The sequence below is a fragment of the Maylandia zebra genome, unplaced genomic scaffold (assembly GCF_041146795.1).
Source record: "Maylandia zebra isolate NMK-2024a unplaced genomic scaffold, Mzebra_GT3a scaffold11, whole genome shotgun sequence".
NCBI lineage: Eukaryota > Metazoa > Chordata > Actinopteri > Cichliformes > Cichlidae > Maylandia > Maylandia zebra.
The window spans coordinates 419,580-437,500 of record NW_027490041.1 but is presented as its reverse complement, the minus strand read 5'-3'; the positions used below and the strand labels follow the sequence as shown (position 1 = coordinate 437,500).

Here is a 17,921-nt window from a genome sequence, read left to right as displayed (position 1 = left end):
CTCTACGCGTTGAGACGTTCCCCGTCCGTCGGCTAAACGCTTGATTGAAACTTCAATGCGACAGTGACACCAAGTAGAATTATAAATGTCACATAGCCCCAAACATGTCTTTTTCAAAGCCTGCGGTGAAGAGAAAGGTTGGTGATGAGCACCGACAATTTCAGGAAAAGTGGGAAATGCAATATTTCTTTGTTGAGCACAGGGGCACCCCGACCTGTCTTATTTGCACAGAGAAAGTTGCGCTGCACAAGGAATACAATTTGAAACGTCATTACACAACTAGACATGCTGAGCTGGATGCAAAATACCAGGGAGACGAGAGAGCGAACCGGGTTGCCAGTCTTAAAACAGATCTACTGAGGCAGCAAGATTTCTCCAAGAAAGCAACCAAAGAGAATAATGCAGCAGTCGGAGCCACGTGGTTAGTGAGATGATTGCTAAAGCAGGGAAGCCATTCACAGAAGGTGCATTTGTCTAAAAGTGCATATTGCAGGCTGCAAATATAGTCTGTCCGGGAAAGGAAGGTCAGTTTAGCAACATCAGCCTTTCTGCCAACACCGCAGCAGATCGCATTTCTGACCTGTCAAGTGACATTTATGACCAACTGTGTGAGAAAGCCAAATGTTTCAGTGTATACTCAGTCGCTCTTGATGAGACCACAGACATCACCGACACTGCCCAGCTCCCAATGTATGTCCGTGGTGTTGATGACAGTTTTGAAGTGATGGAGGAGCTGCTCACAGTAATTCCAATGCATGGCCAGACCACCGCTCAGCAGATATTTACAAGCTGTGTGATGCCATTGAGAATGTTGGTTTGCCATGGAAGAGGTTTGTTGGAATAACAACAGATGGAGCGCCATCAATGACAGGGAGGAAACATGGACTGGTGGCACAAAACAAACTGGAAGAGGAAGGCGTGGAGGAGGCCATTGCTCTGCACTGCATCATCCATCAGCAGGTCCTTTGCAGCAAATGCCTGAAGTTTGACAATGTGATGTCTATTGTTGTGAAATGCATCAACCAAATCAGATCCAGGGGCTTAAAGCACCGAAGGTTCTGAGCTTTTTTAGAGGAAATGGAGTCAGAATATGGGGATGTGCTCGACTTCACTGAGGTACGTTGGCTCAGCAGGGGAAATGTATTAAAGAGACTTTTTGAGTTGAGAGCAGAAGTGAAGCCTTCATGGAGAAGGATGGAGTTAGTGTTCCTGTGCTAACTGATCCCAAATGGCTCATGGACTCAGCTTTTCTTGTTGATATGACACATGAGCTTAATGTACTGAACAAGACGTTACAAGGCCAGGGGCAACTTGTCAGTGCTGCCTATGACAACGTGAGAGCATTCTCCACAAAACTGGCGCTCTGGAAAGCTCAGCTCTCTCAGACAAACCTTTGCCATTTCCCAGCATGCAAGGCTCTCGTGGATGCAGGCACACCATTCAGTGCTGACGAGTATGTTGATGTCATTTTGAGGCTACAGGAGGAATCTGATCACAGATTTGCTGACTTCAAGACACACAGAGCCACCTTTCACATTTTTGCGGACCCCGTCTCCTTTGATGTGCAAGATGCCCCTTCTGTGCTTCAAATGGAGCTCATTGAGCTGCAGTGCAACTCTGAACTCAAAGCAAAGTTCAGGGAGGTGAGTGGAAAAGCAGACAAGCTTGGACAATTTTTGAGAGACTTGAGCCCTAGTTTCCCTCGGCTTTCCCGAATGTTCAAGCGGACCATGTGCCTTTTTGGTAGCACATACTTGTGCCAAAAGCTCTTCTCCACTTTGAACTTCAATAAGTCCAAGTACAGGTCCAGACTTACGGATGATCAGCTTCAAGACATACTGAGGGTCGCAACTGCTTCCTCCCTCAGGCCAAATCTGGCTCGGCTATGCGAGAGGAAACGCTGCCAGGTCTCTAGCAGCAAGGAGCAGGCAAGAGAAGCCATGTTCAGAAGAACAGTTCATTTTCTACAGTGTTCCATTCATGTTCAGAAGAAGGTTATAGAACTGTTAATACAGACATTTCAATCTAAACAATGCAGATATAGAAGACTGAAAGATACACACAAGTTCACTGACTAAAAATATCTTATTATTGTTTTATTTATGTATTACAGATTGATTTATTTTCTTATTAATTCTTAATTTGTTTATTTATTTTTCATATTTTGTGTTAAAAAATAAAAATAAAGAGATTTGAGAAGATTGGAATTTTTTAACCATGCCTTTCTTGTAGAAAACCTAATGTGGCCCAGCCTCACCCAGACTCTGCCTGCAGCGGCCCCCAGCTAAATTGAGTTTGAGACCCCTGTCCTACACCATAAATCAGTAAGAGAGGGTACGACCTCTCTCATGGCCCCAAGTGGTGTGTGCATGCCAGAGCACTCTGGAAGGCACACAGAGTCTTTACAGACTACTAAGGATCGAACCTCTATCATCATCCAATCGATTATAAAACTAAGCATGTATGAGTAAATATTTTTAAGCATAAATGACAATCAACAATATAAAGCTTACAGCTGGTTTTAATAACAGAATTCATTTGTTTCTCAAACGAGAAAGAGCTATCGAGAAACACTCCTAAATCTTTAGTTCTTAACTTTTCCAGTGGGCCAAGGTCAACATTATCTGCTAATGCTAAATAGGCTGCCGTTATTAACTAATGCTAATTTGACATGAATTAGCATTATGCACTAATGCTAACACTTACTTTTTTTAAAAATGTGAGTAGCTAATGCTAACACTATTTCCCTTAACTTTATAACAATGTGAACGGCTAATGCTAACACTCTTTTTCCTAGCATTATAACATCTGAGCTGCTAATGCTAAGTAGGCTGCCATTAGCACCTACGTCTAATTTAAGGCAAATACGTATTAGAACCTAATGCTCATATCGTTTTCCTTTGCTTTATAACAATGTGAGCAGCTACTGCTAAATAGCATTAGCTAATAACAGCAGTCTAATTTAATGCAAGTTAGCCTCATTTGCATTACAACGATGTGAGGAGTTAACGCTAAGTATGCTGTCATTAGTGGCTAATTCTAATTAGGGGTGAATAAATATTACCAGCTAATGCTAATATCGTATTCTCTTCCCTTTTAACAATGTGAGCAGCTAGTGCTAGGTAGGCTGATGCTAGCAGCTAATGCTAAAGCTAATTTAATGTGAATTAGCATCATACTAGTGAGGAGTTAATGCTAAGTAGACTGCCATTAGCAGGTAATGCTAATTTTAGGTGAATAGGAATTGGCAGATAATGCTAATACCATATTTTCTTGCTTTATAACAATGTGACCAGCTAATGCTATGTAGGTTGCCGTTATTAGCTAATACTAATTTGAGGTGAATTAGCATTATCCCCTTATGCTAACAATGTTTTTTCTTACTTTTTAACAATACAAGTAGCTAATGTGAACACTTTTTTTTTTTATTGAATTCTAATTTTTCCCTTGCGATGTGAAGAGTTAATGCTAAATAGGATGCCATTAGTGGCTAATTCTAATTTTAGATGAGAAAGCATTAGAAGCTAATGCTAATACCATATTTTCTTGCTTTATATCAATATTAGTAGGTAATGCTAAGTACGTAGCCATTATTAGCTAATGCTAATTTAGGTGAATTAGCATTATCCACTAATGCTAACACTGTTTTTGCCAACTCTTTTCCCTTGCATTATAACAATAAGAGCAGCTAATGCTAAGAAGGCTGCCATTATTAGGTAATGCTAATTATTATGTGTGTTAGCATTATCCGCTGCTGCTAGCATTGTTTTATCTTACCTTTTAACAATATCAGCAGCTAATGCTAACACTACTTTAATTTCAGTTAAACCTACTTAGCATTAATTAACTTCATTTAGCATTAAGAAGTTTTTGCTATAGGCTACCATTAGTGGCTAATGCTAATTTTAGGTAAATAGAAATTGGCAGCTAATGCTAATACCATATTTTCTTGCCTTATAACAATGTGACCAGCTAATGCTAAGCAGGTGCCATTATTAGCTAATACTAATTTGAGATGAATTAGCATTATCCGCTTATGCTAACAATGTTTTTTCTTACTTTTTAACAATACGCCATTAGTGGCTAATTCTAATTTTAGATGAAAAAGGATTAACAGCTAATGCTCATACTGTTTGCTTTGTAAGAATGACAGCAGCTAATGATATGAAGTCTACCGTTATTAACTAATGCTAATTTGATGAGAATTAGCATTATCCGATAATGGTAACTCTTTTCCCCTGCATTATAACAATGTCAGGAGTTAATGCTAAGTAGACTGCCATTAGGGGCTAACTCTAATTAGGGGTGAATAATTATTAGCAGCTAATACTAATACCGTTTTCTCTTTTTCCTTATAACAACTTGAGCAGCTAATGCTAATTTGATGCGAATTAGCATTATATTAGTGAGCAGTTAATGCTAAGTAGGCTGCCATTATTAACTAATACTACGTTGACGTGAATTAGCATTATGCGCTACTGCTAATACTGTTTTCTCTTACTTATTAAAAATGATAGTAGCTAATACTAATACTCTTTTCCGTTGGGTAACAACAAAGTGAGGAATTAATGCTAAGTTGGCTGCTTTTAGCGGCTTATTCTAATTAGGGGTGAATAATTATTAGCAGCAAATGCTAATACCGTTTTCTCTTTCCTTATAACAATATGAGCAGTTAATGCTAATTTGATGTAAATTAGCATTATATTAGTGAGGAGTTAATGCTAAGTAGGCTGCCATTAGCAGCTAAAGGTAATTTGAGGTGAATAAGCACTAGTAGCTAATGCCAATACCCTTTTCTCTTGTGTTATAATGATGTGAAACGTTAATATTGTTCTCAAACAACAGAATGAGAATGAAATATTGATTCTAACAGGGCCCATAAACAGCATTAGCTTAGCAGCATTAGCTTATCAGAGTCTCCATCATGGTCACACAAATCCTTAGCGGAGCAAAGTGGCCTACTTAGCAATAGCTGCTGTAGAAAGCAAAGGGAAAACAGTATTAGCATTAGCTGCTAAATGTGCACTTGAGAACAAATCTATTGTGAATTCAGCCGTGAATGTAGTGTTTCCAGTAAGCTTCCATTTCCAAATGTTAGCTGCTCCTGTCTGCCTCTTTGTCACACACACAGACTGAAATGATTCACAGCCTTGTTTCATCCTTCTGTCAGTGTCACTGACTGTCACTGTGACTGTGGACATACAGCATGGGAAACACACACATGGCTGATACTTGTATCTAAAGTTACAAAATGTTGTCTCTGTCCAAATATTACCTAACTGTAAGTCTACTTTTAATGAAACTCTCAACATGACTTATCAGTTATCATTAATGTTCCTGCAAACAGACTCCTTGAAGACCCCCTACATAAATATCCATGTACTATCCAGCTAGACTAGTGTGTCTGTCCCTGAAAATATTCCTGCATGTGTGATTGTTCATGTCTCATCTGCAGGAAACAAACAGGAAGTGAGTGAAAGACACAGGAAATGATTCCAGCTCTTCCTCCTATATCAGACATTCTCTCCATACCTGAGAGTGTCCAGTCTCCAGCCTGGATCCTTCAGTCCAGCCGACAGAAGCTTCATTCCTGAGGGACCTGGATGATTGTAGCTCAGATCCAGCTCTCTCAGATGGGAGGGGTTGGAGCTCAGAGCTGAGGCCAGAGAAGTACAGCCTTCCTCTGTGATCAGACAGCCTGACAGACTGCAGACACACAAAACAACAATCCATCTGTTATCCATCTCTATAGCAGCATAACTAAGTGATGGTTCAGGGTCACCTGATCCAGCTCGAACTATAAGTTTTATCAAAAAGGAAAGTTTGAAGCTGATCGTCAAAGTAGAGAGGGTGTCTGTCTCCTGAACTCAAACTGGGAGCTGCTTCCACACCCAGTCCAACATAGCCAGGCTTTCTTTGCTGCTTTGACAAAACCTCAAATCCCAGTCAGAGATGGTGAGCATCATCACAGTGATGATCATTTCTCTGTTAACCCAGGCTTTCTGCTTCAGGATCTGTGCACGCTCACAGAACAAGGAGACCTTTAAACATCATTTCACTAAATGGATGGACTGAGCTCAGCCTACAGATGAACTGGATAAATAAAGATTTGACCTCAGTGTGCTCAGTGTTCCTGTCTATTCCTAACATATTCCTAACATGATAGCTGCACTTTAGAGCTCTAAAACTGGAACTGACACATATTTAAACTCCACATGTTACTCAGTACATCCAGTTCTGACACTCGCCCACAGTCCAACAAAGGAAACATGGAGATCACATCAGTTTGTCACCAAAGTCTAATTATTCCAGAGGGCAGTGTTGATACAACTAAAGTTATTTTTAAGCAAAGTTGAGTTTTTTATTGTCGCAGTACTTCATGTCTGAAGTATCACTTAAATGCATTACACGCTGTTGATGGCAGCAAACAAACCACCCAAACAAACAGAGGTGGGAGGCTTGGGCAGACTACGTAGGATCAGCTTGTGGGAGGAGTCAGGATAAAACCAAAGAAAGACAAGCTAACAAACACCACAGTGAAGTGAGTAGCTACAAACTGCAGGCCGATTAGTGTTGTTGAAGAAGTCGGTCTGAGGAACGTTCTTAGGATCAACAAATGACGGCATGTATGAGCCTCCCTCAAGACGCACCATCACAAGAAGAACACATGAGCTGTAGAAAAAGGAGAGACTACGAAAGCCACGGCGTTACAACGTGCACCAGCTGTTGGTCTCTCTGGAGACTACTGGGCGTGGCTGGGTAACCATGGTTACTTGGGAGTTACAGTACATGATATTAATGAAGAGTGGGAGCTGCGTTCTATAGCAAACAATTTGTTATGAGGTAATCAGCTGATCTTAGTTTAACCGGAAGCCCTTCACAATAATTGCAATGCCTTTATTTTGTACAACTACCATCAGTTCGTCTGTGCTGATGGTAACTTAAAGTCACACTAATGTCGTTTAGTTTCTATAGTTTATGTAGTGGAAGTATACTACAGTACCCTGATCACTGATAGGACAGATTTATGTAGATATACACCTTTGTGTTTAACATTACTGCATTATAGTACTGTGATCTTTGTCCTTATATATGGCTATATTAGCTATACTGATGTACGTACATATAACTGGATATGTAACTTATCTATTCATCTTATTTGTCATGTATTTGTATTGTGTACTTCCTTTTTGTAAGAAACCACACACATGATCACAGCCGCAAGAATCAATCAGTGAAAGAATAAAGTGTCTCATACCAAACCTTAAGCTCTTTATTCCACATGCTGGGATCATTTGGCCTTCAGTGGTGTTCTGGCTGACACACCGGAGTGACCAGAGTGCTAAAGAGTGAATCGGACACACCAGTGTCATCTCTGATATCTCCACTACATTTAATCGTCCTTCAGCTTGTGGCTGCCGTTAGCTGGTCTGCTAGTTAGCTGATTTGCTATTTAGCCGGTGTGCTAGTTAGCTGGTGTGCTAGTTAGCCGGTTCGCTAGTCAGCTGGTGTGCTACAGCTGACCAGCGAACCAGTAGGTTACAAGATGAGCTTGTCTGTCTGATGAGCCAGCTCTCTCTGTCTTGGTCATTTTGTCCTTGGGCAAAACCTAACCTACCACTACAACTGCAGCTTACCTCCACCAGTGTGTGAATGTGAGAGTGAATGAATACAGGGAGTGCAGAATTATTAGGCAAATGAGTATTTTGTCCACATCATCCTCTTCATGCATGTTGTCTTACTCCAAGCTGTATAGGCTCGAAAGCCTACTACCAATTAAGCATATTAGGTGATGTGCATCTCTGTAATGAGAAGGGGTGTGGTCTAATGACATCAACACCCTATATCAGGTGTGCATAATTATTAGGCAACGTCCTTTCCTTTGGCAAAATGGGTCAAAAGAAGGACTTGACAGGCTCAGAAAAGTCAAAAATAGTGAGATATCTTGCAGAGGGATGCAGCAGTCTCAAAATTGCAAAGCTTCTGAAGCGTGATCATCGAACAATCAAGCGTTTCATTCAAAATAGTCAACAGGGTCTCAAGAAGCGTGTGGAAAAACCAAGGCGCAAAATAACTGCCCATGAACTGAGAAAAGTCAAGCGTGCAGCTGCCAAGATGCCACTTGCCACCAGTTTGGCCATATTTCAGAGCTGCAACATCACTGGAGTGCCCAAGAGCACAAGGTGTGCAATACTCAGAGACATGGCCAAGGTAAGAAAGGCTGAAAGACGACCACCACTGAACAAGACACACAAGCTGAAACGTCAAGACTGGGCCAAGAAATATCTCAAGACTGGTTTTTCTAAGGTTTTATGGACTGATGAAATGAGAGTGAGTCTTGATGGGCCAGATGGATGGGCCCGTGGCTGGATTGGTAAAGGGCAGAGAGCTCCAGTCCCACTCAGACGCCAGCAAGGTGGAGGTGGAGTACTGGTTTGGGCTGGTATCATCAAAGATGAGCTTGTGGGGCCTTTTCGGGTTGAGGATGGAGTCAAGCTCAACTCCCAGTCCTACTGCCAGTTTCTGGAAGACACCTTCTTCAAGCAGTGGTACAGGAAGAAGTCTGCATCCTTCAAGAAAAACATGATTTTCATGCAGGACAATGCTCCATCACACGCGTCCAAGTACTCCACAGCGTGGCTGGCAAGAAAGGGTATAAAAGAAGAAAAACTAATGACATGGCCTCCTTGTTCACCTGATCTGAACCCCATTGAGAACCTGTGGTCCATCATCAAATGTGAGATTTACAAGGAGGGAAAACAGTACACCTCTCTGAACAGTGTCTGGGAGGCTGTGGTTGCTGCTGCACGCAATGTTGATGGTGAACAGATCAAAACACTGACAGAATCCATGGATGGCAGGCTTTTGAGTGTCCTTGCAAAGAAAGGTGGCTATATTGGTCGCTGATTTGTTTTTGTTTTGTTTTTGAATGTCAGAAATGTATATTTGTGAATGTGGAGATGTTATATTGGTGTCACTGGTAAAAATAAATAAATGAAATGGGTATATATTTGTTTTTTGTTAAGTTGCCTAATAATTCTGCACAGTAATAGTCATCCGGACACACACAGATATCCCCCTAAAATAGCTAAAACTAAAAACAAACTAAAAACTACTTCCAAAAACATTCAGCTTTGATATTAATGAATTTTTTGGGTTCATTGAGAACATGGTTGTTGTTCAATAATAAAATTATTCCTCAAAAATACAACTTGCCTAATAATTCTGCACTCCCTGTAGTGGGATTGTAAAGGGTCTTTGAGGGTCTCGAAAAGCGCTATATAAATGCAATCCATTATTATTATTAAGAGCATCTTTAGGCCTGACTGTGCTCATCCTTCCTCCAACCTCTCCTTACCAAAGATAACAACTACATCAGTATTAGCTCAACAATTTCTGCAATTCAATTGTGGACATTCATTTTTAAACCTTGTGTAAAACGATAAAACCTCAAAGTCTGAGCATTATTCTTTGTGCAAACAGCTCTTGCAGGTTCCCCCAGACTTAGGTTATTTTTATTATTTAATTACTTTCCTTTAAGCAGCTGTTCAGGCTACTAAACTCATCCCAGAAATAACAAGTGACACCATTAATAGTAGAGGTGGGAATCACCATACAACTCGCGATACGATATTATCACAATACTTAACGCACGATACGATATTATTGCGATTTTTTAAAATATTTTGCGATATTTAAATTCTGCACATAAAGGTAAACTTTATCAATATTCATTTTATCTAATATCAAAGTCTCACACTCAGTCTTTCTCTCATTTCAGTCAGTTTTATTGTTGACAAACTGAACGGTTTGTATTACAGTCTAGTCCAACTTAACTGAATGCAACCATCTGGTACAATTATAGCTATTCTGAACTATGCAATTTATGAAAACTATGCAGCCCCTTCAGCAACTGAAGAATTTGAAAGTAAATTTAAAAAAATATATAATTTTACATTAAATAAAAAAGTTTCAAACTTAATTAAAATTAAACATGTCTTAAATTAAAATAAGTAAACTGTCATGTTTATTGCTGCCAAAAAAAAAGTTAAACACATTTGGACAGTGAAGGAATGTCAGGATTGTTGCTCAGAAAAAGGATCAACATGCTCTGAAGTCAACATGCTCTGACTCCAGAGCATGTTGACTTCAGAGAAAAAATTGTTTGTAACAAAATATCGATTTCTGCTGTCCCTGTATCGATACATTATTAGCAAACAAAATATCACGATACTACACAGTATCGATTTTTTCCCCCACCCCTAATTAATAGTGGAGCTAACTTTAACAGGTGAAACTGATTTGACCTATAAGGCTACTGCAGTTACTTGTTATCAAGGTTAGTACGGAAGACATCTGAATGAGGTAGTTAGTAGTATGTAGTTAGTACCGGGCGAGTCCCCTCCCCCACATCGGCACCAGAACCCTGTATTATCTACAGGGTAAGACTGCCTGTTTTATCAAACTATGGCCATTACTACTGTGATCATTTGCAGCCCAGTGTGCCGCTCTCTCTGCTGGGATGAACCACTGGAGCTCACCCAGTCATCCCTTTCTTTCTCTCAAGAAGAAGTGAAATAAATATATTTATTATGTTACGAGTCTAATATTCTTTAAATCAAACTGTAATGAATAAATCAAGCAAGAAGATTTGGTGGCTCCACGTGTTGTAGAAGAAAAGATAAACATCTCATTTTGAGAAATCAGCCTTTAAAATTAAGTACTGTGAATAAAAAACAAACAGCGAGCCAATCAGCAGTCGCCAATATCCTCCTAATTTCATTCACAAAGAAATCAAATATATATATTATGGGCCCAAAGGAGCCTAAATCTTTAAATTAGGCAGTGCATGAAGTATTTTTTTAAATAAACAGAGACATGACTATAACAACTTTTAGTAATTCAGAGTCCAATTATCCACTCAAATGTGAATAAAAGTTCACTTGACAGCTGTAAAAGTTACCTGTTTATACAATAATATAATTCACATTTCAAATGATCATCTGTGGAAAAGTTTGAATCCTGACCTGAGAGTTTCCACTGCACACTGTGAACTCTTTAGTCCAGAGGACAGAAGCTTCACTCCTGAATCCTGCAGGTCAGAGTTACTCAGGTCCAGCTCTCTCAGACTGGAGGACTGGGAGCTGAGGACTGAGGACAGAGCTTCACAGCTTCTCTCTGACAGGTTACAACCACTCAGTCTGAAAAATAAAAGACAATCTATAAAACAACTACGCATGTAGAGTTTGTTAATACATTTCAAAACATTAAATGTTGACTTTCTATTTTTAAAGGAAACATAAACATACTAAGATACAACATCATATGGATGAACTTTAATTAAGAATTCTAAAAACAAACTGTTCCCTGATCTGACCTCAGAGTATTCAGTTTACAGTTTAAACGTTGTAGTCCAGCAGACAGAAGCTTCACTCCTGAATCCTGCAGCTTTCTGATACTCAGGTCCAGCTCTGTCAGACTAGAGGACTGTGAGCTGAGAACTGAGGACAGAGCTTCACAGTTTTCCTCTGAGAGTTCACAGATGTTAAGTCTGAAGATAAAAACATGAATAAAGATTGTTGTTAAAGTGTAATCAGGGTGCAATAGCTTATTGTCTTGTGCTGAGCAGGTTAGTATAAGTTTACCTTAACTTGGAAATGAATAAAAATGCTATGAAACAAGGATAACTGGATAAAGATATAAACAAAAACAAACATCAAACACATAAACAAACAGAACTAAACAGAATACAAATTGATCTGACCTCAGAACATTCAGTTTGGCATGTGGACTCTCCACTGCAGCAGACAGAAGCTTTACTGCTGAAGCCTTCAGGCTGTTGGTACTCAGGTCCAGCTCTCTCAGACTACAGGACTGGGAGCTGACCACTGACAACAAATTTTCACAGCCTTCCTCTGAGACGTTACAGCTGCTCAGTCTGAGAGAGAAAGGGAAAAAACCACAACAAAAAAAACAAAGAATATATGTGATCAAATTAAATTTGTTTATATGTTGAACCTTTTTTTATATTTTTTATTTTAAACCTATGAGACTATGAGTGCTACCAATCCAGTGCACACGATTGGTACCTTGATGGTACCTTGCTCAGGGGTACCACAAGGTAGCTATTCGGTGGATTCGACCCCTGACCTTATGATCATGGGGCGACCACTCTGCCTACTGAGCTAATAATTCTGTGTATACTATCATACAATATTAACTAAAACAATTATTTTAGAAAATTTTAGTAATTCAATAATCATGCTCATTACCTGTGTATTGTGAAGAACACTGGATTTTAAACACTAGCTGTATAAAACTCTTCCTGTTAAAGGTGTGTATAAAGGAAATGAGCTGAAATGCAGACTTCATGGAGAATGTTTGCTGTCAGGATATATCAAAGACAAAGCAGAGATCCATCCAGTCTCTTCCACTAAGCCCACAGAGGGACAGACAACCACTCTCACTCACACCTGCATGAAGTTTAGATCACCAGGTAACCTAACTGCATGTCTGTGGACAGTGGGAGGAAACTGTAGAGGACCCAGAGTGAACCCACTGTAATTCTGTGATAACACTGGTTATGGAAGCCTTACAGTTACATATGGTTACTGACAAGAAACACGACCTTAGAGGCAATTTCAGTAATGAAGACCGAGTTTCTCCCTCCATACAGGATGAAAACATGACAGCACAGCAGAGATTTATATTTAAAAAGGGAGGGTGTGCACTGAAAGTGAGATACAAACTTGAACTTAAATTATGAACATCAGAAAAAGATGTAGGTGAAGTCTGGCAGGTGAAGTTTGTGCTTTAGAATAAAACAACCAAACTCCTGGAGTTGGAGACAAATGAACAAGCTGAGGATAATAAACCTGTCAGAGGGGCTGAAGCATCAGAGCTCATGTTCTTATAGGCTGGGTCTGGATTGTCCTTTGATAAGAGTTACAGAACAAAGTGTGTTTTAGAAATGCTGGAGTGAAACATTAAAACTACCATATATTTACCGAGTGACTGATGATCATTTAATTTACTATTTTAAAAAAATGTTACAGTGCTCTTTGAACTCAGCATTTCTGATTTATTTCCCATGATTTTAACAATGAAGCGATGACAACATGTTTACTTACAGAGCTTTGTTGGAGGCTTTGACCACTGGCAGCATTCTCAGAAGAGCCTCCTCTGAAGCAGAGTATTTCTTGAAGTCAAACTCATCCAGATCTTCTTCTGATGACAGTAAGATGAAGGTCAGAGCTGAGCACTGAGCAGGAGACAGTTTACCTGTGGAGAGACTTCCTGAAGTCCTGTATTGTTGGATCTCCTCCACTAGAGAACGATCATTCAGTTCATTCAGACAGTGGATCAGATTGATGCTTTTCTCTGCAGACAGATTCTCACTGAGCTCCATCTTGATGTACTGGACTGTTTCCTGATTGGTCTGTGAGCTACTTCCTGTCTGTGTCATCAGGGCTCGTAGGAGAGTCTGATTGGTCTGCAGTGAAAGACCCAGGAGGAAGCGGAGGAACAAGTCCAGGTGTCCATTTGGACTCTGTAAGGCCTTGTCCACAGCACTCTGGTAGAAGTGTTTCTCTGCAGATTCTCCTGTTTCAGACTTCTGGGAGGTTGTTTGTTGTTGTTCCAGCAGATTGAGTCCAGAGTTGATGAAGGTCAGATGGACATGAAGAGCAGCCAGAAACTCCTGAACACTCAGATGGATGAAGCAGAACACCTTGTCCTGGTACAGTCCTCTCTCCTCTTTAAAGATCTGTGTGAACACTCCTGAGTACACTGAGGCTGCTCTGATATCGATGCCACACTCTGTCAGGTCTGATTCATAGAAGATCAGGTTTCCTTTCTGCAGCTGATCAAAAGCCAGTTTTCCCAGAGACTCCATCATCTTCCTGCTCTCTGGACTCCAGTGTGGATCTGTCTCAGCTCCTCCATCATACTTGACCTTCTTCACTTTGGCCTGAACCACCAGGAAGTGGATGTACATCTCAGTCAGGGTCTTGGGCAGCTGTCCTCCCTCTCTGGTTTCCAGCACATCCTCCAGAACTGTAGCAGTGATCCAGCAGAAGACTGGGATGTGACACATGATGTGGAGGCTTCGTGATGTCTTGATGTGGGAGATGATCCTGCTGGCCTGCTCCTCATCTCTGAATCTCTTCCTGAAGTACTCCTCCTTCTGTGGGTCAGTGAACCCTCTGACCTCTGTCACCATGCCAACACAGTCAGGAGGGATCTGATTGGCTGCTGCAGGTCGTGTGGTTATCCAGAGGCGAGCAGAGGGAAGCAGTTTCCCCCTGATGAGGTTTATCAGCAGCACATCCACTGAGGTGGACTTTCTAGGGTCAGTTAGGATTGTAGTTTTGTGGAAGTCCAGAGGAAGTCGACACTCATCCAGACCATCAAAGATGAACACAACCTGGAAGTCTTCAAAGCTGCAGATTCCTGCTTCTTTGGTTTCAGTAAAGAAGTGATGAACAAGTCCCACCAAGCTGAACTTTTCCTCTTTCAGCACATTCAGCTCTCTGAAAGTGAATGGAAATATGAACTGGATGTCCTGGTTGGCTTTGTCTTCAGCCCAGTCCAGGCTGTATTTCTGTGTTAAGACTGTTTTCCCAATGCCAGCCACTCCCTTTGTCAGCACTGTTCTGATTGGTTCATCTCTTCCAGGTGAGGCTTTAAAGATGTCTTCTTGTCTGATGGTTGTTTCAGGTCTGTCTGGTTTCCTGGATGCTGTTTCAATCTGTCTGACCTCATGTTCATCATTGACCTCTGCAGTCCCTCCCTCTGTGATGTAGAGCTCTGTGTAGATCTGATTCAGGAGGGTTGGGTTTCCTGCTTTAGCGATGCCCTCAAACACACACTGGAACTTCTTCTTCAGCTTAGACTTAAGTTTACGATGACAAACAGCAGCTGGAAGTTCTGAATAATAATAATAAAAATACAACTTTAACAATCATATTTTACAAAATGCTGATGACAATTTCTGACCCACTGAGAAATGACTGAACACACTGGTGCCACAAGTCTCTCATTTATCCAGCAGCTTAAATCTTTAGATAAATCCTCTTACGTCTCTGCAGACGGTCAGCCAGCTCCTCCTGCTTCATTCTCCTCAGGAAGTCCACTGTGATCTTCACAAATGCCTCTCTGCTGTTTCTCCTCTGCTCATCATCCTCCCTCTGAAACTCCAAGCACTGGGGCTTATTTGGATTCAGAGCCTTCTGGATCTTCTTCAGCTCGTTCTTCACAAAAGTGATGATGTTGTCCTCCAGCAGCTGGAACAGAATACTTTATGAATGACCCACCACTCTGAACTTTAGTCCACACAACATCCACTTCTTTACGATCAAGGGGCATATCATCCGCGAACTCTTTACCAATTATAGGTTTGACTTTATCTGATTAACTGAGACTTTGTCCACAACTCCATGATCCCAAAACGTTGATGCTGTTCATATGAATGCAGTGATTTCAGTGGGAGAAACATTTCACTGGTGTTCAGAGCTGAACTACCAACAGGTTGATGATCAAAGCCAGAAACTTGGAGATGTTTCAGGTGACTGAGTTGATCGTACAGACAACTGGTCTTAAAGGTTCACTCTGTTTACGCATACAGATCAGTATTTAAGGTTTGACTCTCATCATCCACTGGAGCACAAACTGGGCGTCATCAGGACACTACAACACAGAACAAACACCATCCCCACAGACACAGCAGCCAGCGAAGCAGAAGAACTTCACATCAAGAAGGTCCTGAGTAAATGTGAACGCTGGTTTGAGGGCGGAGTCAAGGAGGCCATTTATGTGAAAAGGAAAGACCATCTCTGAATGGAGGAGGGGCCTAAGGGTACAACTGTCACCATCTTACATGCTGTGATTGCAGCCATTCCCCAGCTCTCTGTGAACTGGACTCATGACCATTGATCAACAACCATTGATCAATGGTCCTGACAATATGCGTACCAATGATCAATGAACTGACCTCCCAGCCCATTGTTCCTTCAGTGGGCTGGTTTCAGTCATACAAATGTCCTGTTTATGAGATTGAAACCTGCAGTCAGCTGAGACTGAAGAAGTCACCTGATGATGATGAAACGTTTCTCCCTCTGAAAACATCCAGATGAACAGAATCAAGCTTTTTGGGATTTACGTACCTGGATGATTGAGCATCAAGACACAACTCTGTGACTTTTCTCAGATGAATAAATCCTCTCCTCCAGCTTTGTTTACATCTACCAGCCCTGTGGCGCTGCCCAGGGAAATAATCTATGTGAGAGGTGGAAAGTCATACAGGTGTCTGCTCCTGCCTTCAGTTATTTTATCTACTGTGTGTCAACTGGCTGAACCTCCTCCAACTGTCTACTGTCTCCCTAAACTCAACAATGACTTAGTGATCTATCCATTCTCTGACCAAAGACATCCTGCTGCAGGAGGTTAACATAGCAGCCAATGATGATCCCACTCACTGTGAACAACACATTTGGACCTGATTTGCTGCTCTGGTTTACACGTGAACTTCCACTGCTGCTGTCACCAACTTGAGAGGCTCTACAGAAAAACTGGACTTGTCCATAAAAAGATGTATAAAAATCATAAACTACATTACAAGGACAGCATTGCTCAATCAACTCTAATTACTATGACCATGTTATCTCTTCTAACTAAGGTACAGACACTCAAACTTGCTGCTTTCAGTGAGAAGTCAAATGTCTGAATATGAGCTGGAAGCTGCTGAGAGTCCTCCTCCTTCCCGTGGGGTTTACTTTCTCTACTACTTTCACTATAAACACGCCCCTTTCATGCACCTGCAGAGGGCCACCAGCAGATGGAGCTGTCTTAAACAAATCCACTTGGATAGTTAGCTGTAGATGACTTTATCAGTATAATTGTAGGACTTTGAGTTATTCTTCAGATTTATTTAAACTCCTATATTGTGCACAAGTGTTGAGCGACCCATAATTTCTCTGTACTTTTCATAAGAGCAGCCAGACTTTCAGCTGGTTTTTCTTTTTTAAGAGCTCAAAGTTATTGAAGAAACAGTTATTCAGCTTCATTCCCACTGATCTCGACTACAAACTGTTTCACTTTGGTTTCTGTTTAAAGCCTCGATGTTTAAAACGTTTCCCTGTGATCACATTTGCACCGTCTGATTTCAAAGTTTGTTTTCTTTTGGTCATTTAGTCCACAGAGTCCTTGGTGTTCTGAAAGGGACCTATAAATAAATGTATTAATATTAATAATAAAGTAGTTGTTGTACATGTACAGACCATAAATATGGAGTCCAGCTGTGTTTGATGCTGCTGGGCAGACTGACCACTGGGAACCTCTGAGCTCTGCTGCTCCACTCTGTGGAGAAACCATGAAGGATTAGATCAACACAGGATAACGATCCAGGAGTTTCTGCTCAAATAACTTCATCTGAATCAAGTCTGTCAAGCTTTAAACTCTCAGATTCTGAAGATATATTTTCTGTTTTCTATGAACTTTCTTTCATCAGTGATGGAAGTGATGATGCTGCAGAAGCTCAGAGGAAACTTTGAGAAAACTGTGATGAACCATCAACTAATGCTCTCAGGAGGCCAAAGGTCCCTGAATGTAACTGTGCAGTAGATTCAACGAGTGTTTGAAACCTGACCACTTCCATATGTTTTCATTCTAACACAAGTAGTCCTTTTCTCATTGCTTTGATTTGAGTTTTCTGAGTCTCGTATTTGGAGTCGAGTCTAATCAATGATCTGACAGAAGAACATTAAAAAGGATTTAGCAGTGCTGTCAAAATTAACATGTAGGGTTAGGGTTAGGGGTTCATCTGTTATCATGATTAACATGATAAAAACCTTTAACACGACACATCTGGAGAGCAGAACGACTCAAAATCCCTGAAATGTTTCTATCAACGCACTTCGAGCAGT

At 40.8% G+C, this 17,921-nt stretch overlaps 1 protein-coding gene across 1 annotated transcript in view; it reads right to left on the bottom strand.

Moving 5' to 3' along the window:
- LOC143416070 (protein NLRC3-like) overlaps positions 1–15,418 on the bottom strand; it is a 21,084-nt gene extending 5,666 nt beyond the window's left edge. The window contains exons 1-6 of the mRNA XM_076881443.1: positions 15,080–15,418; positions 13,131–14,928; positions 11,765–11,938; positions 11,378–11,551; positions 11,028–11,201; positions 5,533–5,706 (exon numbers count right to left, since the gene is read on the bottom strand). Of these exons, the coding sequence (XP_076737558.1) occupies positions 5,533–5,706; positions 11,028–11,201; positions 11,378–11,551; positions 11,765–11,938; positions 13,131–14,928; positions 15,080–15,116 (2,531 nt within the window). The 5' untranslated portion in view covers positions 15,117–15,418. The remainder of the gene's footprint in view (positions 1–5,532; positions 5,707–11,027; positions 11,202–11,377; positions 11,552–11,764; positions 11,939–13,130; positions 14,929–15,079) is intronic.
- Positions 15,419–17,921: the final 2,503 nt, after the last annotated feature.